Genomic DNA, 26,695 nt, shown 5'->3' with positions numbered 1-26,695 from the left:
CCCTCCTACCATGGTTAAACCTGATGCCTTAAACAAGCAGCACAAAAATTTAAAACCATCTTTCTAAACCATTAAAGAAAAGGACCACTTCTTATTTCTAAGACCGAACACGTATCTCTAACACAGAGCTGGCTTTCCAAAAATGTTGGTTGAATGAATCCATTAAGGTCATAAAATCTACATTCAACTTTCAGAAATCAGAGCTTTTGATGCTGTGTGTGTGTAGCATATATGTATGGGAAGTAAGGGAGGGCATACCACCCATTTGTGGAAAAAATGAAAACTGACTTTCCAGTATTGGTCCAAAGCCTGGACATACGGGGCAGGCAAGGAGATGCATAGCATAGGACAAGTTTCTTTAGACTTCACGTGTTCCAGGAAGTTAAAATCCCCTTACTGAGGAAAAGGTCTGTCACCAAGTACACTGAGTTCTTCAAGTCACTCAGTAATGCTTGGGGTCATCCAAAGAGGACCTTGAATTTTTATATTTGGAGCAAAATTGGAGCTTACTTATTTCTGACCCACTTAATCTTGCATAGGCACTCTCTGGCAAAACTACTTCATAGCTCTGCATAAAAACCATATGGTCTCTTGAAGCATGCAGGGAAAAATGTTTTCTTAAAGCTGAATTTTTTTTCCTAGCCAAGATGTTTAGTGCTTAAACTAATGAAAGGGACAGCTAAGTTTTTTCATTTTCATTTTCTTTTCTTTCTTTCTTTTTTTTTAAAAAAACAACTATTCACTAAACATTTAGCAGTTCAATAACTAAAAGGCAGCTGGAGCCTGGAACAAGTTAGTAAGCTGGAAAAGTCTTTTAATTGGAAAAAATTATTTTACACCAGCCAGCAGCACCATGAACTGGCATAATTTCTCTTTCTCATTGTCTGTTGTTTTTAATGAAGTAGGAGATAAGATTGGAAAGCCGCTCAAACAGTTTCCTGCTGTGAGATCACGTGCCTACACATCCAATCGGAGACTGAAATAAACCAGGACAATCAGGCAACGGCAGTGGTAGCTTGTCTAGTGTCTGTACATACCTAAATAGTACCAGTAAATTTTTTTCTTAGGATTTTGAAAGGATATTGTTGTACACATCTCTGGATGTGCAGAGATGGCAAATGAACAAATACGTTTTTTTAAAAAATGTCATTATACCAGTTTGATCTATATTTCTAATTTAGAATAAATATTACTTTATGTTAGAAAACTTTTTCTAAGTCAATATGCCCAAATTCTAAGTTAATATGCCCCAATACTGATTTTTATCCATAAAAAATTCAAGAACTAAGAAATGAGTCATATAAAAGATATGCTTTCACCATTTGACCTTTATCATTTGCTTTGCCAAGTGTACTTTAAATGCAAACAAGGTCAATGGTAATCCTTAATAAAAATGAATGCTTGTAAAAGCAAGAGAAAACATCATGCCCTAGTGAGTCTAATAAATATAATTCACTCTTCAATCCCATGGAAATAGTAAAATCTTCTCCTCTATACTTAAAGGATTGATTTAAAAATATAAATAGAAAGATAACTTGTATGCAAAGTCTAGATCTTCCAACAAGACATTATTTTAATGGCATGGTATATATATGTACAAAAATACATCGATTTCTATCCTCAGGTAAATTCCTAGCATTTCTTTACCAGAAGTAGGCAGGAAGACCTAGGGATGTGGCTATTTGTTTCCTAAAAGGAAGAGGGGAGGGACCCCAAACCAAAGCACTCAAAGAGAAGAGGGGGAGGGGACTGATAGCAGCATCTTAGAAAATGCTCTCCACCGTTAACAGGGCAAACCCTCTGGGAAGGAGGAAAACCAGTGGAAGAGATGAAGCTTGAATACTGGAATATATCTGAATCATCATCAAGATCAGTCTTGTGGTGCTAATGGAGTCAGACAAAAAAAAAGAGAGAGAGATGTGATTTTTTTTTTGCTACTGATCATTTCTGTTTCCCTTCTTAACACATAGAATCACTCTGAAAACTGTTAGAGTAAATGCAAAAATGCTTGAGATTTTCCATTGTTTATTCAACTAACCCAGTTTTGGGTTTTCTTACAATGCTTCCTATCACGTTTTTTAAAATATGTATTTAAGGAAACAAATATTGAGAAATGAGGTTAAATCCCTTGCTTGGTGGGATATCTGCTGTCTGAATATGGGGGTAGAGTCACAGGTAAAATGCTTCAATATTCCATTCAGAAGTTCTAGCTCCTTATTTTGTTTAACGAGCAGAGCAAACTGAGTTTCTGAGTTATAAATACAGTTAACTTTGTATTCTTCCATTGTATACTACTTTATCTGTAGTGCTAAAACAGTGCTTAGCACATACTAGGTACTTAACAAATATTTGCTGAGTTAATTATCTCAGGAATATTTTAAGACAGTTTAGACCTATTTGGGTCTGCAAAACCAATTTAGCATGCTCCAATGATTATATTTTGATAAATGAAATAAAAAAATAAAAGAATACATTGTATAAGTAGGGTATCATTTTGTGCAAGCTGTTATGTATGAGTGCTGGGTCATGTTCCATTAGTGGGTGATAAAATCATTTCAGTGGGTCATGACTCTCTTAGAGAAAGAAAATAGAGTAAGATAGGATAAGATCAGAGTGCATCACATATGATAAGAGTTTTTTTTTAAGGAAACTTTTGTATTAAAAACATGCATCTAGTGGATTATAATGCAAGTTAATTTCTCACTGTAGAAGGCAGTACCAAAAGACTGAAAAACATTGCTTTAGAACCAGACCTCTGGGTTGCTCAACTGTGGGGATTCTATGGAATTGTGATCCAGGAAGCATATCTATCAGGCTGTCTAGTATGAGACGTGTCCTGTGGAGTTGTGCAGCACAGGATTCCTGCTCTAGGGCCTCTGTGATAAATATACTCCCTTATACCTGTACTCATGGGTCTTGGACAGATACTCTGAAATTTCCTGGAGCAGCTCTCCCCTAAGAGTACCTCAGCAACTCCTTCAGACTGCTGTTGCTTAGTTCCATTTTTAATCTGTAAGAGGTGAGTTGTTGCTTTGAATTTTCAAGAAGTATAATTCTTATAAAATAATGTTTACTCTACTCTTTGCATGACTGGCATTAATGTGTTTGATATAAGTTCCTATAAAGGACGAGCTCTACGATTTTATTTACCCAGTACTACCTGCATGTAGAAATGAAATGTTTTGATACCACAGAAATATTTTTAAGCATAATTTTAATGAGTGAAATTCTTGTAGAGTTAACATTTACTGCCTAGAGTTTGGGTACTTTTAAAGCTGCGTCAATGTTTTTGGACCACTTGATTTTAGTAAATAGTAGTTTAGGCATGTCCTAGAGAACTCAAGAATTTCTAGTGAGTTCATGGAGTTCAGTGTATTGCAATGGAATAAAATTCTCCCAATGTGCACACTGGGGCAATTTATTTCTTGAAAGGTACAGAATAGATCATTGAATCAGCAAACATATCACACCACTCTGGGTTCTGTTTTCACCTTTGATTATACAGACTCCATGTCTAAAGTCAAACATATTTCAGTTCCTTTTGTTCACAAGGAAACATTAAACCTGGAATATGTAAACAAAACAAGGGGTGTAACCCTGATCATAGGAAACCTTCTTAAACAGCAAGACATTGTTGTAAAAATATCTTACAGCAAAGAAGACATGGCTCATATTGCAAAAACTTAACTGAAAGAACAGACATAGATTTTTATCACACAATCAAGAATTTAATAGAGTTTTGGTATTTGGTTAAAAAACAGAGCAGAAGGGGCGCCTGGGTGGCTCAGTGGGTTAAGCCGCTGCCTTCGGCTCGGGTCATGATCTCAGGGTCCTGGGATGGAGTCCCGCATCGGGCTCTCTGCTCAGCAGGGAGCCTGCTTTCCTCTCTCTCTCTCTCTGCCTGCCTCTCTGCCTACTTGTGCGCTCTCTCTTTCAAATAAATAAAATAAAAAAAAATCTTAAAAAAAAAAAAAAAAAAAACAGAGCAGAAGGCAACTCTGAACCTAGAAGCCTTGTGCATAAGATGAGGGATAAAATCTAAGTATTTAAAAATGTGGTTGGAAATACTTTTAATAGCAACTATTATTTATTCAGTCATGACCTTAAAGGAGCCTTTGCCCTTCTCCCCTCTGCATTATTCCCTGTAAGACTAAGAAATTATTTCTACACAAACCTCCCATATCCCGAGACGGCTAACTTATACAGTATAATCCATCCTTGAGCATTTTTAATCCCATAATCTTTTTGCACCTGTAGCTTCCAAAGTAGGTAATGACAATTTCCCTTTATTTATTTATTTATTTATTTATTTATTAACTTATTTTTACTGGCATGTTCTGAGAAAAAATTACATAGAACAAAAAACCAAGCTCATTAGTTTGCAGTCTTTTATCCAAAGTGTTCTTTTATGGTCTCTATTTCATTTTCTTATACCTACCATATTAATAGCTGTACTGAGTTTCAATCAAATGAATTCTGCGCTGAAAGAAAAACACTTTCTTTTCCAAAGTTTTAAAAAAATTTATAAATATCCATGAGCATATATTTATTCATAGGTTTATTTATATTCTTGTTAGTCAATATATCTCTTTAAGAGTTAAGGCAAATCAATGTTTGAATTATTTTCTCTTCTGGTACAAATTCATGCTCTGCCTCTTCAGAGGATTCTATTTTCATGTGGTTAGAAGAGTTGATTAAATATTTTTTATTAAAAAAAAATAAGAGAATATAAAAGGGTTTTAAAGTGAAAAAGTTGTATTTCATGATTATCACCATAGAGAAGGTGAGGTTTTATTATTAAGTTGGTGAGCAAAGTCATCTAAGTCTTTTTTGGTTCTTCGAAAACGGTGAAAAACCACAGGCCACATGGACACTGACAGAACTCGGTCCTCGTCAGAGACCAGGGTTCTTGGCATGGATGGTTTTTTGTTCTCTGGCCAGCAAGTGGGCAGCAGGCAGGAGGCACGGGCCTGGTAAAATTTGCCAGGCAAGGGCACTTGCTTCTGGATTCCTCCCTAACCCAAATCACCACAGGACACGTGCTGGAACCATAGAAATGCTAAAACTTGCCTCTCTTCATAAATGGAAAGTTGTTTTAAAAGTACACTACTGATGGATTTCAGAACATACCTGCATTCAGCAATTTGAATGTTTGGACTGAGACTCAGGAACTTTGGGGTTTGGTTGCCAGATCCATCAGAGCTTTGCTTTACAACTTGAGGAATGTCAGCAAGTATCCTATCGGTCATTTTCTAAATCTGTTACATGGAAATATTAAACTTTACTTGTAATTTGAGGTCCAAAAAGTTAATAGAAATCTGTAAATGTTACAATGCAAAGTGTTCAGAGAGCTTTCCTGGGAAGCAATTTCAAAACACCAAATAGAATTAATAAAGCCTTGTACAGTCTTAAATTTTAGAAAGATTTTCTAAGCATTTTATATTTTTTATCTGATTTTTTTTTCTTCTTCTTCTTTTTTTGTTTTTTTAACTACCTCTGCCTTCAATTCCCATATTTGAGATGTAATACATTTTTAAGTATGTCCCATGGAATTCACATATAGGCCTTAAAAAAATCAGTGTTTGGGTTGTTTATAATAGAAAAACTCTTTAGAAGAAGTTTCTGAAAATAAATTACCAATCAAATCAAGTGTTCTCAGAGCAGGTGATTTCTTCTCTTAATTGAAGACTTACTGTAATAATTTTGAGCTGTTTAGGAGAGTGGGAAAAGGCACTGAATTGAGCCGGTCACTTGAGTTCTGTCCAGGCTCCGTCACCACAGAGAAGAGCACGCCCATGTTCTTGTGGGGCTCTTTCCCCCTCACTGTGTGCTTGGAAGGGCAGAACTAGTACCTGCATAGTTGCCTCCTTCAAAGATCTACTGACATATCACTCACTAGGAAACACATTCTGATCTGATTAAAAGAAGTGATAAAATCCATTAATAAAAAGGTCACCAAATGTGATTCACAAATGAGGGGTGGTTCTCTTGATAAGTTTGGATATTTCATCTGTGTTGATACAAATATCCCAATCTCATTATACACTCTGATACCAGAGTCCAGAGAGAAGGCAAAAATAACTTTTGTCTAAAAGTGCATAAAAATTTACAAACATGGCTTTTAATATACACTGATGTGCTTTAATTCCTGACTTGTTGGGTATTTTTAAAGATTTTGCCAGTGAAAACAGCATTTTATTGACTATTGAATGTTTTAGATGAAGAACTTACACAGCTTGGAAGAAAATGGATTTTAGAATCAGATGAACCTGAGTTCAAATCTTAACTTAGTTACGCATAGTCTTGGACGGTTATTTACATTCTCTGATCCTCAGTTGCGCATTTCTAAAATGGGGGCAATAATACCTTATAATTTGGGAAACTACACAAATCAGAAATAACATAGGTAAATAAGCTGGCACATACTAGGTACTTGATATCTATAAGCAACATTTTAAGAATAAAATGCATTTTTCTTCTGATGTCTTACTGGTATGCTAGGAATACCTAGCTGAACTTACAGAGATAGCTGTGACTGTCACCAGCTAGCTCACTCTGCATGCCTAGCCTTGGTACTTATTTGATGGATGAATAAGTGTCAGAGTAAATAAATATTTAGGCTAAGCAATTATAATAACAGTACATTTAGCTGACACAGTTTACTGTGTATCAAAAAGAAACATGGCATTAGAGACCTCTTAAATATTCAACTCATCAAAAGAGTTACATTAATTAGTAAATCTACCCATTTTCACAACCCACTGCACATCAGATCTACGTACATTAATTAGTATTTAATTTTATTAGGTTTAATATTTTAAAAATTCTTACTGACCTAGATTTTTATCAAGTAAATGCTTTCTGTTAGCTTACACATGATTGGTCACATCCATATCATTACTAGACATTTATTTTTGTCCCATTTATCTATTTCTATGCTAACACTTTTCTAATATTGATAAATTTCAACCTGTGTGTTTGACACTCCCAGTGCTGGCAATCCAGATCTGACGCTTTACAGAGGTTCATGGAACAAGAAAACACATGTCCAAGACTACATAAAATAAGTCTATAAACTTAACATTCAGAAGAAACAAAAATATAAATAAGTGTTGGTCTTTTCCATTATGGATAAATTGAAATACATCATTAATAAAATATATACACTTTGCAATATGAACTCAGACCTGAAACAAAGTAAGTTGAGGTAAGGGGTATCAATTATGTAAAGATATATAATACAAGGAGACTAACAGCATCTCATCTAAACAACTGAAGGCATGCTTAATAAATACGGTGTATCTTAAAATAGTTATGGATTTTATGTGGCTTTAATCTTCTAAAAGTGTAAGATTAAATTTTCACTTGTGTGGAATTATTTAAAAAAGAACACGAGTCATTGAAAAGTTGGAAGCCCCTTTGGAACAAGGATCCTGTTAAACACATAGAAAATAATTTCATGAGATTCTTTAGATTAAGAATATCAAGAAGGCACTAATCATTTCGATTATCTTCTCCATCATATATTGTTCTTCACACAAGAGGATCAATGAGCAGTTCTTCAGGAAACACTGACATCCAGACATAAAACATAACACAAGTTGTGGAGGATGGCAGGTGTAAGGAGTGACACCAGGAAGGAAAACACTGGATTTTACTAACAGCAACACAGGCTTGTGGGTTCTGATGCTTTTCCAGCATGATGGTATATTACAGTCTATACATATCTACAAAATAGCTTATTAGTAAAAGCCTCAGCAATTTCCTCATCTCCAGGAGCCATCTGGTCTGCAAAGCCCACTGTTTTCATATCTGAGTAATACTGTCTCTATCATTATCTTTTGTTTCCTCCCTATCATTTCCTATAGACCTCTCAAATCATTAGTGTTGGGTTTTGGGTATTCTTTCTATGCTTTTCATGGTCAGATTTTCTGATGTCTCGACGAATTCACCTCTTTAGTGCTTCTTTACTGATTTTTATAACAATTTCTGATAACTCTATTGCACAAAACACAGTTCATTCTAATGTGTCTACTTTTAAATAAATTTGTCTCCTTCATTAAAGCGGATGAAGAGATAGAATAAATTTGGGTTCAAAACCTTAATGTCAACGGTAAAAATAATGATTAACTTCTACAAGAAAACTATAAAACAATTTCAAGATCAAAAATTCTGGAAATCAGGTTTTCAAGCCTTTTTTTATTAGAAAACTTAAATTATTACCTTTTTTTTAAGGGAGGAGCCAATATTCACTTTTGAATTTTCTCAAACAAATAATAATAAAGGATAGCAAACTAGGATAAGAGAACACATTAGAAGGCAGCTTTCTACTTCATACAACTTCTAGTTACCTTTTCCTATCCATTCACCTATTTCTGGTCAGCAGCAAGAACAAAAAAAAAATCCATTTATTTTTGCCTTTTTGGGTTTTCCAAGATGAGCTTCATTTACCTGAATACAAACAAAAGCTAGGGGAAATGACTTTTATGTTGGCATAGACCAAGTAAGTACATGTCTCATGAACCAGGAAACCCTGCCTTCTATGGCTTCTTTTGTAGTTTAGAGTCCAATGGTTATAAAACCAACTGAAAGTCAAACAAAATTCAAAATGACACAGATCAACAACAAATAACGGAAACATATGGAATCCCCTTGCTTGTTCTTTTTTTCTAATAGACAAATCCCTAGCATTCTGTAAATAAAATTATAAATACTAAAGAAATGATGACAATTTCACAACAGGGAAAGGATCATTTCTTATCATAATAAATATTTTGGTACAAATTTTTAAAAAAGTAGAAAAGTTTAGTACCTTGGGGTACTTTTTTCTAATAAAACCATACCTGCTTCAGAACTTGTTTGATTATAGCTGCTAACAATGCTGTTTGGTATCACTGGAGTGGAGGACGTTGAAATTCTTGACTGAGGTGGATTGGGATGTAATGAATTTCCTAAAGCCATGCCCGACTGACTGAGCATCCCACAGTTCCCGCTAGCCTGAATCTGATTTATTAAACCTGCGAGATGGTGGTTTGGGACTGGACTGTTATTGTGAACAAAGTTAGTGTTTGCATTGTGGCAGTGCACGGCTTCCCCTCTCAAAGGTATGGTCTGTGTCAGTGAATTCTGAAGAGCACTGGAGTTCATATTGGGATCTGTAAAATGCAGCTGGTTAGCAGAGCAAGGCAAAGCAGTATTTGAGCCCCCACAACCCGGGGTACTATTGCTACTCAAGTGAGAGCTTTGACAACTCATAGACTGTAGTAACTGAGACATTGAACTGATGGGAAAGGAACCCTGACCCTGCTTTCTTAGCAAGTCGGGTCCAGGTTTAGGAACTGCAGAACTATCCATTTGAGACTGTCTGAGCAAACTCAACACTGTGGTAGGTGGCTGTTTTCTTTTCCGCAATGAGTCTTTTTGCTGAGACATCAGCTTATCTCTTAGTGCTGCTCGACCACTTTGCCCTTCTCCTGTCGGGAGAAGCATGTTGGCAGTAGGAGGGAACATGGTGTTTAAAGTGCTATGTCCTTCAGTGTTGCCACTGCCAGCAACAGCTCCAGAATTGCTACTGCTGCTACAGTTGTTACCAGCAAGTTTGTTTTGATTTGCTAGCTGTGCTTTGGCTGCTGCTGAGAGTAAACTACTTGCTGGAAAGGAGGCAGCATTGTGCTGGTTCAAGATCTGATTTAAAGGCATTCCCAGCAAACCAGGCTGACTCTTTACAGAACCACTTCCTGCAGATGCAGTAGGAAAAGCTGCACTGCTTGGGGTATTTAGTACATTACTCATTCCAGCAATTAATGGGTTAGGGATATCCTTGTACTGATGATGTCCATCGGACTTGGTAGAAGGGCTTGATGGCATTGATGGCCTTGGGGACCCTATCGTTGACCTTGGTGACCTGGGTGGAACCTTAATACCACTACAAGTGGCCTGGGGTCCTAGAGGTGGCATCATGAAATTTCCGTGATCTGATGATGTGGAAGATGAGCGTGATCTTTGGGGCGATGCCTCAATCCTTCCAATTCCAGTCCCCATCATGTGCACTGGGGATGTCACTGGAGAAGGGGACAGGGAGGTTGAAGCTGAATGCTGAACTCTTTGTATGTGACTCCCATGATTCATATGACCAGGTTTTACGGTTGGCAAAGGGAGATTACTTGGCAAAGGAACAACAGCAGGAGGCATGCTTACATTCATCACAGGTACCTGAGAGTGGACATTTGAATGGAAACTAGTTGGATTAATGATAACAGGGTTCTGATTCACTGGTTTACTAGGAATTGGGTCAAGAATGCCAAGTGGATCTTTCTCGGATGTTAATGGCTTTTTCTGAAGAGCACAAGAAGGTGGAGGAGGGGGAGGTGGGCCTTGGGGTGGTTTGTGGTGGAACATTGCTCGTGGTATTTCCATATTAGTTGAAAAATTACACATTGGTTTTTTCATTACTGGACTCTTTGTAGTCAAGGTTGGGGAAAGAGGTATATTAGTCCTTCCAGCCATTGCACAGGATGACTGTACAGGAGAACCATGTAGCATTACCGACGGTGGAGAAAGAGGAGTCCTACTCAAGTGAATAGGACTAGAATTGGGAGCTCCATGAAAACCAGGATTACTTCTTGTGAAAACATCTGGGCTTCCTAGTGGGTCAGTCCTTGGAGAGATTGAGCCATCTCCATATATCTGGGAACCTGATGATGCTGGGCTGGGTAGGCCTCCATGGCTGCCACGGAATGGAGATTTCTGTCCGTGTTCACTGCTGCCCAATCTCTGCCGGGGGTAGACAGGGTGGAGTTCTTGTTGCTGGCTTCCAGGCAATTCTTGTACATATAGCCTTCCCATGGCATTTGATGATCCAATCATTAACTTGAAAGGATTCTTACATTCAGGCATTACAGAATTTGTAATTCCTTCATGCGACTTATTTCTTACGGATCTTGGAGTTGCTGCCCGTGAAGGTACTACTGGAGTTGCATCTGATGTGAAAGACAAACAAAAATTCTGTTAGTGGTCTCAATTCTTTTGTGTTGGCATGGGGGAAGGGAAGGAAAGGAGGAACTGAGGAAGGGAAGGCGTCTGGAATAGAAATTTGCAAACAGAAGCTGTGACTCTATGCACTTAAAAAAAAGTTCTGTGCTCTACAGTAAACTTCGATGGAAAAAACACACATTATTCTCTCTCAGTTGACCAAAAGTTCTCAATAACTGGTCATTATGTTTGTTTACTTCTTATCAGTTGAGAAAGGATGGGGATTTGAATCAGCATATACTCACATTAGCCATTCTAATAATATTTATAATGTGAAAAATCAAGACTGACAGCCTCTTTGGAAATGGTGATGTTACTATCTTGTCGGATTTGAATTTTTTAAGAACATGGTTACAACAGAAAATTATAAACTGGGGTGCCTCAGTGGCTCAATCATTAAGTGGCTGCCTTTGGCTCAGATCATGATTCCAGGGTCCTGGGATCAAGTCCTGCATCAGGCTCCCCGCTCAGTGGGGAGTCAGCTTCTCCCTCTCTCCTTTGTCATGCTAATGTTCCCTCTCTATCTCTCTCTCTGTGTCAAATAGATACATAAAAAAAGGAACAAGAAAATTATAATCTGTATGGCATATTTTCTTGTAATTTGAATACATTGCTTATTAAAAAAAATTTAAATTCGATTACCCAACATACAGTCCACTGGTTTTTGGTGTAGTATTTAGTGATTCATTAGTTGTGTATTGCATTGCTATTTTCACCAGAAAATTTGTTACCCTATCCATCTTTCTGTTACCTTACTAAAATTTGCTCAGGACAGCAACGAAAACTCTTCCTTATCTCAACATTCTCACTGTGAGAGCAAAAGAGCCTTAACTTTAGTGAATTAAGTGAATGGGATTTTGAATCTTTTAAAATGGGAATGATAACAAACAACTGCTAAGTGCAGTGATACTGCAATCAAGTTTAGCTTCTTCAAGTCTGTAGCAATATTGTAATAAAACTGTAACAAATTATAGAATATTGCAATTCCTTTGCCCTTGATAAGCCATTATTGTAAAAACAGCCTTAGGTAACAACCAACTTAGGTAAAAGATTGTGATTCTTTTATTAGGACAGAATTCCTATGCAGGATTTACTCAGAATGCTAAGATCTTCACTATTGGGTTCCAACTGAGTATTCTCTTTTAATAGCAAGCATTGCTCCCTCCCTGGCTTTTTGGAATCCCTTCCATTCTTTTGGAGATCAGACAGAATATAGGCAACAAAAGCAAGCCTGCTCATCATACAGAATTTTCATTCTATCATGTCAGAATTGTAAGTTTAAGTTTTTTAAGCCCCTGAGGATGCTTAACAATTTACAAAGTTGTGCCTTCTAAAACAGATGGCAAATAAAATCAGCTTCATATGCCAATTTCCATTAACTGGTGGTGGTTGCTTAGTGAGCTATGTCAAAAGGATGTTGCACCCTGGCTGGGCTCTGTGAGAAAATGTCAGTGAGTCCATTACAGGCACAGGTGATGAAAGTGGTACTATTTATACTATATATTGGCCACCCCAATTCTGAGGCTAGCAATATATTAGCAAGTATACTTGGGTTCACTTGGAATTGGACGTATATTTACTTAAATGGATAATCACACACTTAAGATAAATATAGTTCTCCTACCTGCTAGACAGTATACAGGTAAAATTATATCATTATAATTTTTTAAAAGATTTTATTTATTTATTTGACACAGGTAGGCAGAGAGAGAGAGAGGGAAGCAGGCTCCCTGCTGAGCAGCGAACCAGATGTGGGGCTTGATCCCAGGATCCTAAGATCATGACCTGAGTTGAAGGTATAGGCTTAACCCACTGAGCCACCCAGGTGCCCCTCATTACAATTTCTAAGACAGAGGTTCTCAACCCGAGGTATACAGAATCTAGGTAGGTTGCATTAAAGAAATAAGAGAATGAAGTGAATATATATTCTTCTTGGAAAACTGGGCTTTCTGTTTCTGGCATGGTAAAGATTATTTGATAGAGTGGTTTCTGCACATAATATATGAAAAGTTGAGAACCAATGATACAAGAGAATTGCAGAAGATACACCCAACTGAACTTATTTTCTTGTTAAAGACAGAACTTTAAAGTTTATGTTAAAGAAGTAATATATGGAAAATATTTGGCACATTGCACCTAGCATCTAGTGAGAGCACAGTTGTCTATTATTAACATCATTAGCATTATTATGTGATGAACTGTATCCTTATTAGTAACAAAATCACTGAGTTATGTCTTTTTTTTGTTATTTCTATAATTACATACAGTTCAATGTTTAAAAATACAGACACTGGCATTCTTATATTCAACAGAATTTAGAAAACAGCTGTGGTTTAGAAAGGATTTCTCCCATACCTGGGGAAAAATAGTTACCATCTTTAAGATGATAGGAATACTAAATAAACAAACAAAAGTCATGCTGATGTTGTGTTATACTTAGCAACCGAAGTATTACAAGAGTTGGCAAATGGAAATGCTGGGCACTCATCAAGTGCTTTCATGTATACTCAACCAGACCTTTCAAAATAAGAGACAGAAACTAAATATATCCTCATATATGTAAAATGAAGAGGAGTGAAAAGTACTACTTGAGTCTCCTTAACTTTTATTTAAATCCCAACCCTATAATACAGTTTAATATTAGGAAATTAAAATGCTATGTCTGAAGCTAGTAAAAGGATAGCGATTAATCCAATAAAGCATAACATTTTAAAAGGGGATGGAGATATACCTCTTATACCTATACTGGTTAAAGATTTACCTTTAATTTCAATAATGAAACTTGTATGTATAGGGTATGACAAAAGACCTAGATCAAGATTCTGCTAGGGTCATTAAAAAAGTGACAAGGGAGACTTTGTAGAAAGAGGTAAAATTGATATAATGTGGTATGAGAATGGCAGCAGATAATATGCAAGGTAATATGCAAAACGAAAACATAGTTTTATCAAGGTGGCAAGATAATGATAAATTTCAGATAATTTATTAAATATGTCTTTAAATTGTTGTAATATCTTTGAATTTTTAAAAATGTAGCTCATTGAAAGAAAAAGAAAAATTCCCTAAAAAAATTTTTTTTTACATACCTTAGTGGAGAAATTTTTCTGATCATTCCTGTTAAAGTTCAAAGATTGGAAGGTTATTGAAGAGGAGTTCTCTGTTAATAACTGCCATATTTGTCTTTTCATGCTCTCTTCACGAGTTCTAAGTGTGACTCTTTAATTACCTATATGATGTCACAACTGCTCCTCTTTGTATCTAAAGCTGGTAGTAATTTGGTCTCAATTTACCTATGCGAATTTAATCTTTCACTCAATTCAGATTAGTTTCCACATCATCTCTTAATTATGCTATACTCATACTGAATAAGAATTTTCTTATTCCCCTCAGATTTCCAAATCTTACTATTTTCCAGGGCTGGTTCAAATCTGAGGTCTACCATAAAACCTCTTCTAATCATTACAAATTATACTCATTGTTCCTATTTTTCAGAACTCTGAGAACAGAATCGCTTATTCTTCATAAACAAATGCTTTGGTGCTCAGCCATATTTTGTCTTGAATTATTACACAACTGTTAAGTTGACTGTAATATTTTGGAGGGAGCTCACATCCTAATTCACACAAAAAGTTTCTGAGTCTCAAAGTATTTTTTACATCTTAAATGTAAAAAATTATACTTTTTTTTTTTTACAGATTTCAGATTAGTTAAAAGGGAAAATTTACCACAAATTACAGATTAGTTACAAAGGGAAAAGTTACCTTAACAATAGAGAAATTGGATATATATAACTTTAACCAAGCACTCAAGCTTAATGTCATCAACATGGGATAAATTGATATTCTGTATCTCCTAATGATATAACATCACCCATGCAATATTCCACTAAACTGTGTTTAACCTGAGTATGAATAAATATGAAGAAATAATCAGGCAAATACAAACTGAGGAATATCTGTAAAGTTGAATTAGATTCTTCAAAAATAGATTTTAAAAGACTGGGGAATTGGTGTAGATGAAAGAAGTGTAACAATTTAGTGCAGTTATATGATCTTTGATTGCATCCTGGGTTTAAGAATTGAAGAAATTATTAGGACAATTAGAATTTATTAGGACCACTGGAATAACTGGATATTATTAGGACAACTACTTTCTAATCATATCCACTGTATATTATTATTATTATTATTATTATTTTTAAAGACTTTATTTATTTGACAGAGACCGAGACAGTGAGAGAGAGAACACAGGCAGGGGGAGTCGGAGAGGGAGAAGCAGACTTCCCACTGAGCAGAGGGCCCGATGCAGGGCTAGATCTGAGGACCCTGGGATTATGACCTGAACTAAAGGCAGATGCTTAACAACCGAGTCACCCAGGCAACCCTGAACACTGCATATTAGATAATAAGTGCTAAATTTTGAATATGATAATTAGATTGTGGTTTCCATAGGTGAACATCGATGTGTGCTGATGTATTTAGGGATGAACTGTCATAATATTTGCAACTTTCGCCAGAAAATGTTAATTGTCAAATCTAAATGAAGGGTACTTGGGTGCTCAGGGAACTGTTATGTAATTTTTCTGCAGCTTTGAAATTTTTAAAAAATAAAAGCGTGTGTGTGTGTGTGTGTGTGTGTGTGTGGTGGAGGTATGAAAAGTTCTTGATCAGGTGATTTCTCTTAGTAGGTGTTCAAGAAATAGCTACTAAGTGACTGAAAGAATAACACTGGGGGCACCTGCATGGCTCAGTCAGTTAAGCATCTGTCTTTAGCTCAGGTCATGACCCCAGGACTCTGGGAATGAGCCCTACTTGTTGCTCAGCAGGGAGTCTGCTTCTCCCTCTGTCCCCCTCCCCGCCCCCCCCCCCCACGCGTGTGCACACTACTCTCTCTCTCAAATAAATAAAAAATAATAACGCTGTTAGCTGTGGACAATATTGCTGGTTCTGTTTGAGGACTTGATACCACACATCCAAACCAACTCTAGGAGAAATGTTAACATTTGTTTTCTAAAAATCAATGATACTTTTTCATTTGTTACCTCAGCTCTGTGTACTTGCATAGCATTTGTATGTGTTAATTGGTGTTTATTCTGCTCAGTTGACTCAATTACTTAAGTAGGAAACCTGGGGAGATAACTTCATAGGAATTTTTCAGACTAATTTGCTATTTGTCAAAAATGATAAAACGTACAACTTTAAAAGCATTCTGCGTGTTTTAAAAAGGGGACTCAGAAAATGTTTGGCTAAGTGATTTCCAGTGATTCCTCAGGAGAAAAGATGGGGAGAAAAATTTCTAAACCTTTCACCACATTACATACTTGTTCCTCCCCCGGGACTGGTGAGCACCAGAGAAGGATGTGGGGCTTCCATGCTTTTGTGAAGTGTGGCCACTGCAATGATTTTTCTTTTATGTATGCATAGCTTTGTGACATCTTCATCTGCTTTAACATCTTCTGCAGTTCTCTGTTTCACAGCAGCTCCAGGATCAAAATTAAACACCTTGAAAAAAAAAATTCTCTGTTTAGAATATGTCTGTGAAAACATTAAATTAGAAAAAATTCTCTTGTTGTAAGAAAAGTTTTGCATAGATTAAACCATAAATTTGAATAAAACCATCTCAAGTTTTTAAATTTAAGAAAACAACTTTATGTATAGTATAATAAATACTTCTGATGAACTCTTGTATTTTACTGACAAAGTAAATAATGAAAATAAGACAATCAAATCAAGATAAATGTATGGAAAGTTATAATACCTGATAATGTTTGCAATTTTAGATACTTCCTAATGTTATAACAGTCCAAAAACAGATTACGGTACATTTAAAAACCTCTAAGAACTGACATTTCTACATGCTTACTTTTTCTTTGGCTTTATTTTATTACTGTATTAATATCACTTTTTCATGGATTTAAAATGTCTATTACTCTATTTAAAAAAAATCTTATTACTTATTGTGTACGTACTTACAGTCTGTTTCAAATGCTTTTTTGGGGGTGAATGTGATGACACAAATAAAAGGAAAAGCTGTCCATTAAACTTTAGTTCTAAGATTAGCACATAATAGATATTCAGAGAACAGTGACCTGTTTCTATGCTATTCTAAAATATTTTATTATTTAAAATGACTGTATTTTTTTACCTTGCAAAGGACTAAAACAGCTTTACTTTTGGCTCAGAGGGTTCAGCCTTGTGATTTTAGATATATTTGTGGCAGATTTATCAACACCAGTGCAAAAAAAATCACATTATAGATTGAATATTTATAGTAGGGGGAAAATGCACTATTAAATAGTGAGCATGTGTATAGCTCAAATAAAAAGGTGCTAAAGAGATTCTGATGAAATACTTAATATGAATATAGGTTTGTCACTTTTGAACATGACCAGGACTTGAAATATTTCCTACAATTTTAAGCATTCCAGAACGTATGCAAAGGTATCTAATTAGATAAAGACTTTAAAGTGCATATATGATTGGAGAAATAATATAAAAATGAAATGCCAAATGAGAAAAACAAATATATGAAACACCTAAAAAAAATACAGCACTGCCAATAGATCTATTGTGAAATGGTTACCTTGGGAAGAATAAGAGGACATTCCAAGCCACACTTGCATGTTCCGTCAGTAAGCAGGTATGTTTTAACCTGCTCCAAGCAAGATAACAAAGACCCACTGGGACTGTAAAAATAGTTTAAAAAAACATCAGGAAATAATTCTGACTGCACATATCATATGAAAAAAGGCATAATTTATAGTCTTACTGTCCTTTACATGATAACATTTTCCTACTAAGGAAAAACATTTGCTTTGTCAGTGTTACGTTATCTACTAAATTATAGCCTTTAACGCTATCATTCTTTCTTTTAACCAAACTATTTCTCAGAAAAATAGAGATTGTCATAGAAAATTAAGTAGAAGTATTTTGAAAACCAAGAGTGCACTAAGGATGAAAAAAATGCTATTCTTAAAGAAGTACAGAAGCAGGCAAGAAGGACCAAGAAAACTACATGAAAGTAACCATTATTTTAAACTAGAAAATCTACCTTTATTTTATTTTTTAGATTTTTATTTATTTATTTGACAGAGAGAGAGAGATCACACGTAGGCAGAGAGGCAGGCAGAGAAAGAGGAGGGAGCAGGCTCTCTACCAAGCAGAGAGCCCGATGTGGGGTTCGATCCCAGGACCCTGGGATCATGACCTGAGCCGAAGGCAGAGGCTTCAACCCACTGAGCCACCCAGGCGCCCCTAGAAAATCTACCTTTAAAGCTATTTGAGGAAAGACTGAAATTTAGGAACATGTTGGAAGTTAAACCAGAAAGTGACTAAATCTATAAAAGTTGGAGCTAACAAGTTTTTCTCTTCAGTTTTGGAGTCTAGAGCTATATTGCCCCAATGTAAAAACAGAGTTTCCTTTTTTCCCCAATCCATGTTTTTCTTTGAAGATAGACAAGTGTGGCCCAACTCAAATTGTACTGAAGAACTAAACCAGACTGTCAAGTAAAGAGGAGCCATGCAGGCCTTCTGGTTGGTAATTGGGGTAGTGCTCTCAATGTTACTACTCTGTGGGTCAAAAAGTCAGTTTAATACATGAATACTGATCAAGTTTAAGTCTACAGATTACGTACTAATTCAGATGATAGGATAAGTCTTTGATTTTTATTTATAATGAAGATCAGTTTAAAATGGGCTATTTGGGGGCGTCTGGGTGGCTCAGTGGGTCCTGGGATCGAGCCCCACGTCGGGCTCTCTGCTCAGCAGAGAACCTGCTTCCTCCGTCTCTCTCCGCCTGCCTCTCTGCCTACTTGTGATCTCTGTCTGTCAAATAAATAAATAAATAAATCTAAAATGGGCTATTTGTACCTTAGGACTTGTACTATTAATATGTTGATTTTATAACTTAAATGCATATTAGGCTTGAAAATTTTCATATATTTTCATTCAAGAATATCTTTTATTTATGACTATTCCTTCACTTTAGCCTTCTGATTAAATTTATCCAGAAATTATACTCGCCATTTTGTATACAAAGCATTACTCTACTGGGGGCAGACTGCCTATACAAAAACAGAGGTAATAGTTTTAGATCTATAAATAAACCAGATTTAAAATGCAATTCATTTTTATGGACAATCATATAAGTGACTTACGAATATAGAAAATTTCAATTAAAATCTTCCTCATTGTTGACTCATTCATTTGTTTAGACTAACAATTTTTTTCAGATGATATATAAAAAGTAATTCCATATTACAGACTTGAGTTCCAACCTAGCGGTAGGGGCAACCAGATGACTTTGAAGGTCTGGCAATTTTGATAAAATAAGATTCCTAATTAGTTGTCATATGAAGAATTAATGAATTTTGTGAAAAGAAACTGCCCAGCATTTTACAGTTAAAGAAAGTGTACAGCCTGAATCCTAGAGGAATTTAACTATAAAATTAAACCCGAAGACAAAAATTCCTTAATTTCATTAGAGTACTCTACTCTAGACACTTTAAAAACATTTCCTCTCAATCAGTCAGTTGAGTTCTTTCCTTCAGCTGTAGCTCTTTAATTAACTTTTGGGAGTAATAATTAATGTAAAAAATAGTTACAAGTCTTAACGGCACAGATAAAGCTCAAAAGATTGGAAGCAGGTGGGAAATTTAATGTGCAGCCTCAATGCTACCCTCAGGCAGGAGCAGCTGGAGACCAACCTAAAAATTACAAGCAAACTGCATGTTGAGAAGGGAGCTACAGAAGGAGGACTAGCCTCCTATATATGTTTAAGTAGTAATTTAACCAGTTATATATACAAACAAATAAAAACCATGCTGACTGAATTTATTTGATGGTACTTAACCTTATCTAGTGAAGTTTGTTTCTGAAATAATTCTTAGTGTATAGCTCTGGATTGGGAGAACTCACAGTACCAGATAATGAAGTCTACTTACACTTGGAAAATCATGAATGAACAAGATGAATGACAGATTCTTAAACTTAACTTGATTTAACTTAGCTCTCAGCAATCTGAAAAGCTGATGTATCTTCCATAGGAATGAAGATGAAGTAAAAAATTTAAATTATTAAAATTTTAGACTTATTTGCTCTAAGCTGAATATATATATTTTATATATATATATTTTATATATATATATATTTGCTCCTTATAGCCTAGAATAACCACAAATATGAACAGTAACATTGATATCTTGCTATATTACAACAAAATATTTTTAGCAGTTTTAAACAACATTGGCAATAGGAACACTTTGAAAAACTTATGTGTCCTTATCCATCTTATCTACTATGAGATGAGCCCCACATTCCCTGCTTTCTTTTCCTTTCACTCCAATTAATATAGGGCACATCTTTACCATTTCAGGAATAAAATACTTATGCGCAAAACAATTTCAATAGGTAATTAAGTTTCCCTCAAGAAACAACTTACACAAAGCAAACAAACCTGAGAGAAAATCTGAACTGACTTTTGAGTTGTTAAGGTATGAAATCATTTGTATTTATACAATAGAAAAGATCTCATTTATAAAAATACATCCTTGTTCAAATACAGAATTCCACTGAAGCTGGGATACAAATAACCACACTGAAAGAAATAGCATTAATGCCATGTAATGGGGTTACATTACATTAATTAATGTAATGATGCAATGTGGTATCTGTTAAAAAGTCCTAAGTCTGCTTCTGATAGTTTTTTTTATTACACCACAAACAAAGATTTATATTATCATAACCTTTCATATATACTTCCTGATAAACTACAAAATAAGTATCTTAGGTGGCATTTGTTTAATAATAAGACTAAAACTTGGTTAAGCATTCAAGATGAGTGTAGGAAAATCCTGAGCTCAACTCTTCCCATACACATAATAAACCTACAACTACATATGGAATATTGCTCCTTAAAGACTTAGAAACTAGATGAACAGAGAGCTTCCACAACATGGGGCAGCACCGAGGTGTGTGGAAGTGGCAGAGACACAGTCTCAATAAGGAAAAAAAACACACCCGAGGCATGGAGTTCCACAGTCAGGAAGAATCTAAAAGGTATGGAACTCTTCCCTAAAAAATAAGAGATTTAAGCTTCACATCAGACAACCCAACCCTTAGATATTGCACGGGAGGGACAAGTCCCCAAAATAGCTGGCTTTGAAAAACCAACAGAAAATACGTCCAGAAAAACTACATAATTATAGGAAACAAAACAAAACAAAACTGCTCTCAAAGGGCTCATGCATAGACTCGCTTGACCCAGAAACTAGAGCAAAAACACTAGACTGAAAAGTGCGTAGGCCACAGTGGAAGATACCTACTTACCAATCTTGGAGAGTCTGCTGGAGAAGCAGGAGGCAGCAGGGCCTCTCCCCAAGGACTAAGACATTGGCGACAGTCATTTCTGCCACCTCATTCTGCCACGCTGATCCAGGCACTGGTGGGCACCATTTTGGAACCTACTAGATCATTAATGCAAAGGGGTGTGTCTTGCTCTGAGCCCTACACAACCTTGCGTCTCTGCCAGGCCTTGCAGCCTACAAGATCCTAATCTTGCCCATCAGCAAGCCTGCAGCAGTTACCCTGAGGCCACAATCCAGCCAGGGCAGGGGCCAGCCCTGCCCAGCAGTACAACCACAGCAATTGTGGCCCCAAGGCAACAAAATGGTACACAATGCCCATATGAGGGATACCTCTGTAGCAGCTGACTGGTGGTTAGGGAGGACTGCACTTCTAGGACTCATAGGACATCTCATATAAGGCCACTCCTTCAAGACCAGGAGAGGTTGCTGAGCTGCCTAATACATAAAAACAATCACAGAGAGGTAGTCAAAATGAGGAGACAGAAGACTATGTTCAAAAAAAACAAGACAAAACCTCAAAAAGAACTAAACAAACAGGGATAAACAATCTGTCTGATAAAGAGGTCAAAGTTATGGTCATAAACATGGCTACTGAACTGTGAGAACCATGGATGAACAACACATTTAGAACTTCAATAAAGAGATAGAAAATAAAAGAAAGTACCAATCAGAGCTGAAGAATACCATAACAGAAATGAAAAATACACTAGGGGGAATAAACAACAGATTAGAAGATATAGAAAAATGGATCAGCAATCTGAAAGACAGAGTAATGGAAATAGCCTAAATTGAATGACAAAAAAGAAAAAAAATTAACATGTGAGGATAGTTCAAGAAACCCCTGAAACAACATCAAGCATACTAACATTCACATTATATTTAGGGGTCGCATAAGTAGAAGAAAGAGAGAAAGTATTGGAAAACTTATTAAAAAATTATAGTTGAAAATGTCCTGACCTGGGAAAGGAAAGAGACATCCAGGTTCAGGAAGCACAGAGAGTCGCAAACAAGATAAACCTACAGATCTACACCAAAACACATTATAATTAAATGTCAAATATTAAAGATAAAGAGAGAATTCCATCCCCCATCCTCCCCCCCAACCCCAAAAAATAACAGAGAAAAGCAATTAGTTACATGTAAGGGAATTCCCATAAGACTATCAGCTGATTTTTCAGCTGAAACTTTGCAGGCCAGAAGAGAGTGGCATGATAAATTCAAAGTGCTGAAGGGAAAAAGCTTACAACCAAGGATACTTTACCTGGCACAGTTATCAATCAGAATTGATAAACAGTTTCCCAGACAAGCAAAAGCTAAAGGAATTCATCGCAAGTAAACTGGCTCTACAAGAAATATTAAAGGGACTACTTTAAGTAGAAAAGGCCATGACTAGAAATAAGAAAATATATGAAAGAAAAAAATAATCTTGCTGCTAAAGGCAAATATACAGGAAAGGTAGTGGATCAACCACTCATAATGCTAGTGTGAAGATTAGAAGATTAGAAGACAAAATCAATGATATCTGCAATAATTAAAGGATATACAAAATAAAAAGATGTAAAACACTTATGGTTTGTCAAAAAATAAAAAATTAAAAATTAAAAAAAAAAAAGATGTAAAACATAACATCAAAAACATAAACATGGGTAGAGGAAGAGCAAAAATGTAGTGTTTTTAGAATGCTTTCAAACTTAGGTGACCACCAACTTAAAACAGATTGTTGTATGTATAGGTTGTTATATATGAACCTCATGGTAACCCCAAACCAAAAACAGATGCACAAAATAGATACACAAACAGAAAAAATAGATACACAAAAAATAAAGCAAAAGGATTCCAAACATAAAACTAAAGAGCATCATCAAATCACAAAGGAAGAGAGCAAGAGAAGAAAAGTACAGAGAAGAACTACAAAAACAACCAGAAAACAACAAAATGGCAGTAAGTACACACATATATCAATAATAACTTCAAGTATAAATGGACTAAAATGTTTCCAATCAAAAAATACAGTGTGGCCGAAGGGATTAAAAAAACAAAAACAGAAATAAGACCCATGTGTATGCTGCCTGTAAGAGACTTAACTTCAGATCTAAGGACACACACAGACTGAAACTGAAGAAATTAAAAAAGATATTCTATGCAAAGGGAAACAAAAACAAAGCTGGGGAAGCAATATTTACATCAAAAATAGACTTTATAACAGAGACTGTAATAAGAGATTAAAAAAAGGAAATTATAAAATGATAAAGGGATCAATTTAACAAGAAGATATAACATTTGCAAATATTTATGTACCCAACAGAGCAGTGCCTAAAAAAATAAAGCAAATATTAAGAGACACAAAAGGAGAAACTGATAGCAATACTACAACAGGAGGGGGTTTTAACACCCCATTTACATCAATGGATAGATCATCCAGACAGAAAATCAATAAGGAAACACTGGCCTTAAATGACCCACTAGACCAGATTGACTTATTAGATATATACAGAACATTCCATCTCAAGAGCACACGGAGCACGGTGTCAGGATGTGGAATAAGTCTCAATAAATTTAAGAGATTGAAAAAACCATCTTTTCCAACCAAAACAGTATAAAACAAATGTAAAATCAATTACTAGAAGACAAAGTGAAGAAACACAAACACATGGAGACTAACTATCATGCTACTGAACAACCAGTGGCCAATGAATAAATTAAAGAAGATAAAAAATTTGAAACAAATAAACACAACATTCTAAAATCTATGGGACACCCCAAAAGCAGTGCTAAGAGGGACATTTATAGTGATATAGGCCTGCTTCAAGAAACAAGAAAAATCTCAAATAAATAATTTAATCCTATGCCTAAAGGAACTAAAAAAGAACAAATAAAACCCAAAGTTAGTAGAAAAAGGAAATAAACATTAGAGTGGAAATAAATGAAATAGAGACTAAAAATTAAAAAAAAATAGAAAAGATTGATGAAACTAAGAGCTGGTTCTTTGAAAAGATAAATGAAATTGAAAACATTTAACTAGACTCATCAAGAAAAAAAGAAAAGAGAGAGGACCCAAATGAACAAAGTAACAAATGAAAAAGAAGAAAATACCCTGAATAGCCAAGTCCAATCTTGAGAAAGAAAAACAAAGCTGGAGATAATCACAGTCCCCATCTCAAACAATACTACAAAGCTATGTAGTCAAAACAATATGTACTAGCACAAAAACAGATACATAGGTCAATGGAACAGAATAGAGAGTACAGAAATAAACCCATGGTTATATGGTCAATTAATTTACAACAAAGGAGGCAAGAGTAAACAATGGGGGAAAAGGTAATCTCTTCAATAAGCGTTGCTAGGAAAATTAGACAGCTACTTGCAAAACAATGAAACAGGACAACTTTCTTGCACCACACAGAAAAATAAGCTCAAAATTGAAGACTTGAATGTAAAATCTGAAGCCATAAAACTCTTAAAAGAAAACATAAGCAGTAAGCTCTTCAACATCAATTTTAGCAATTTTTTTTGGGGGGGGGATTTGTCACCTCAGGCAAGGACAGGAAAAATAAAAATAAAATGGGACTATATCAAATAGTGGGCTATTTATCAAATGGGACTATATCAACCTAAAAATCTTTTTACACACTGAAATAAACCACCAACAAACAAAAAGACAACTTACTGAATAAGAAAAGATACTCACAAAGGGTATATCCAATAAGGGGTTAACATCTAAAATACAGAAAGAACTCAAACAACTTAATACCCAAAAAACAAACAGTGAGATTAAAAAATGCACAGTTGACCTGAATGAACATTTTTCCAAAGAAGATATAGAGATGGCGAACAGACACATGAAAAAATGCTCAACATCACTGATTATCAGGGAAGTGCAAATAAAAGCCACAATGAGATATCCCCTCACAGGTATCAAAATGGCTGTCATTAAAAAGATAAAAAATAACAAATTTTGGTCAGGATGTAGAGAAAAAGGAATCCTGTACATTGTTGGTATGAATGTAAATTGGAACAAGAAGTTTGGGAAACAGTATGGATCTTCCTCAAAAAGTTAAAAATAGAAATACCATATGATCCAGTAATTCCACTTCTAGGTATTTAACCAAAGAAAATGAAAACACTGATTCAAAAAAACATTTGTACTTCTATGTTCATCACAGCATTATTTACAATAGCCAAGATGTGGAAACACCCTAGATGTTAACAGATAGAAGAACGCACAAAGGGCATATGGTACACACACAGAGACACACACACAAACACACACACTGGAATATTACTCAGTGAAGAAAACGTATGAGATCTTGCCATGTGTGACAACATGGAGGAATGGACTGGGTAGTACGCTAAGCAAAATATGTCAGACAGAGGAAAACAAATACTGTATGACTTTACTTGTATGTGGAATCAAAAGAACAAAATAAACGAACAAGCAAAACAAAATAGAAGCAGGCTCATGATATAGAAAACAAACTGATGGCTGATAAAGGGGAGATGGGTGGAAGGACGGACAAAATACATAAAGGGGATAAAGAGGTACAATCTTTCAGATACAAAATAAGAAAGACACAGGAATGTAATGGACAGCGTAGGGAATAGTCATTAATTATGTAATAATTTGTATGACTATTGATGATAGCCAGACTTATTGAGGTGACCATTTCATAATCATACAAATATTGAATCACTATGTTGTACTAATAAAACTAATACAGTGTTAGGCCAGTTTAAAAAAACCCTGAAACTTCTTGTCAACAGTTCAGTTATTCCATTCGACTCATTGTACACTAGATATATGTCACCAAAATTAAAAAGAGCAGGCATTTGCATTTTATTTGTATGATTTTTATTTGTGAGATGAAGAGCCATCTCCATCATGACTTTTTCTTTTTTACTATTATCTGCAATAGAATAGATTAAAAGCTGCACAGAAAAAAATAGGGAAATTATTTTTAACTAATATCAGGAATTAAGAAGACTCATAACTGATACTGCCTATAGATAAAAACACTCAACCTTACATCAGAAAAACCAGCCGAAGCACTAGAAGGACAGGAAAATATTGTCAAGACCTGTCAGGTCTTCGTCTAGTATTTTACATTCTCCTGTGAATGTGGTAATGATGTTTATATGTTTCTTTTAGAAATCTTTATATTTTTCTTTATCCTTGTTACAGAGATAAGCAGAATGACACCTTATATAAATACAAGTAATGCATAAAAATTTTCTCTTGTAGCCTAAGGCAATTTACAATGCAAAAATAAAACACTCGAATATTTCTAGCACAAAGGTAATTTA

General features: G+C 35.4%; 1 protein-coding gene across 4 annotated transcripts in view; it reads right to left on the bottom strand.

The window, feature by feature from the left end:
• Positions 1-26,695, bottom strand: part of MBD5 (methyl-CpG binding domain protein 5) — a 186,866-nt gene that overhangs the window by 36,776 nt on the left and 123,395 nt on the right. For all 4 annotated transcript variants that reach the window (XM_059166783.1, XM_059166781.1, XM_059166784.1 and 1 more), the window contains 3 exons: positions 17,614-17,716; positions 16,352-16,532; positions 8,844-10,979 (listed from right to left, as the gene is read on the bottom strand). In XM_059166783.1, coding sequence (XP_059022766.1) covers positions 8,844-10,979; positions 16,352-16,532; positions 17,614-17,716 — 2,420 coding nt within the window. The remainder of the gene's footprint in view (positions 1-8,843; positions 10,980-16,351; positions 16,533-17,613; positions 17,717-26,695) is intronic.

Source organism: Mustela lutreola, chromosome 3 (genome assembly GCF_030435805.1).
Source record: "Mustela lutreola isolate mMusLut2 chromosome 3, mMusLut2.pri, whole genome shotgun sequence".
NCBI lineage: Eukaryota > Metazoa > Chordata > Mammalia > Carnivora > Mustelidae > Mustela > Mustela lutreola.
This window is presented reverse-complemented; position numbering and strand designations above follow the sequence as displayed.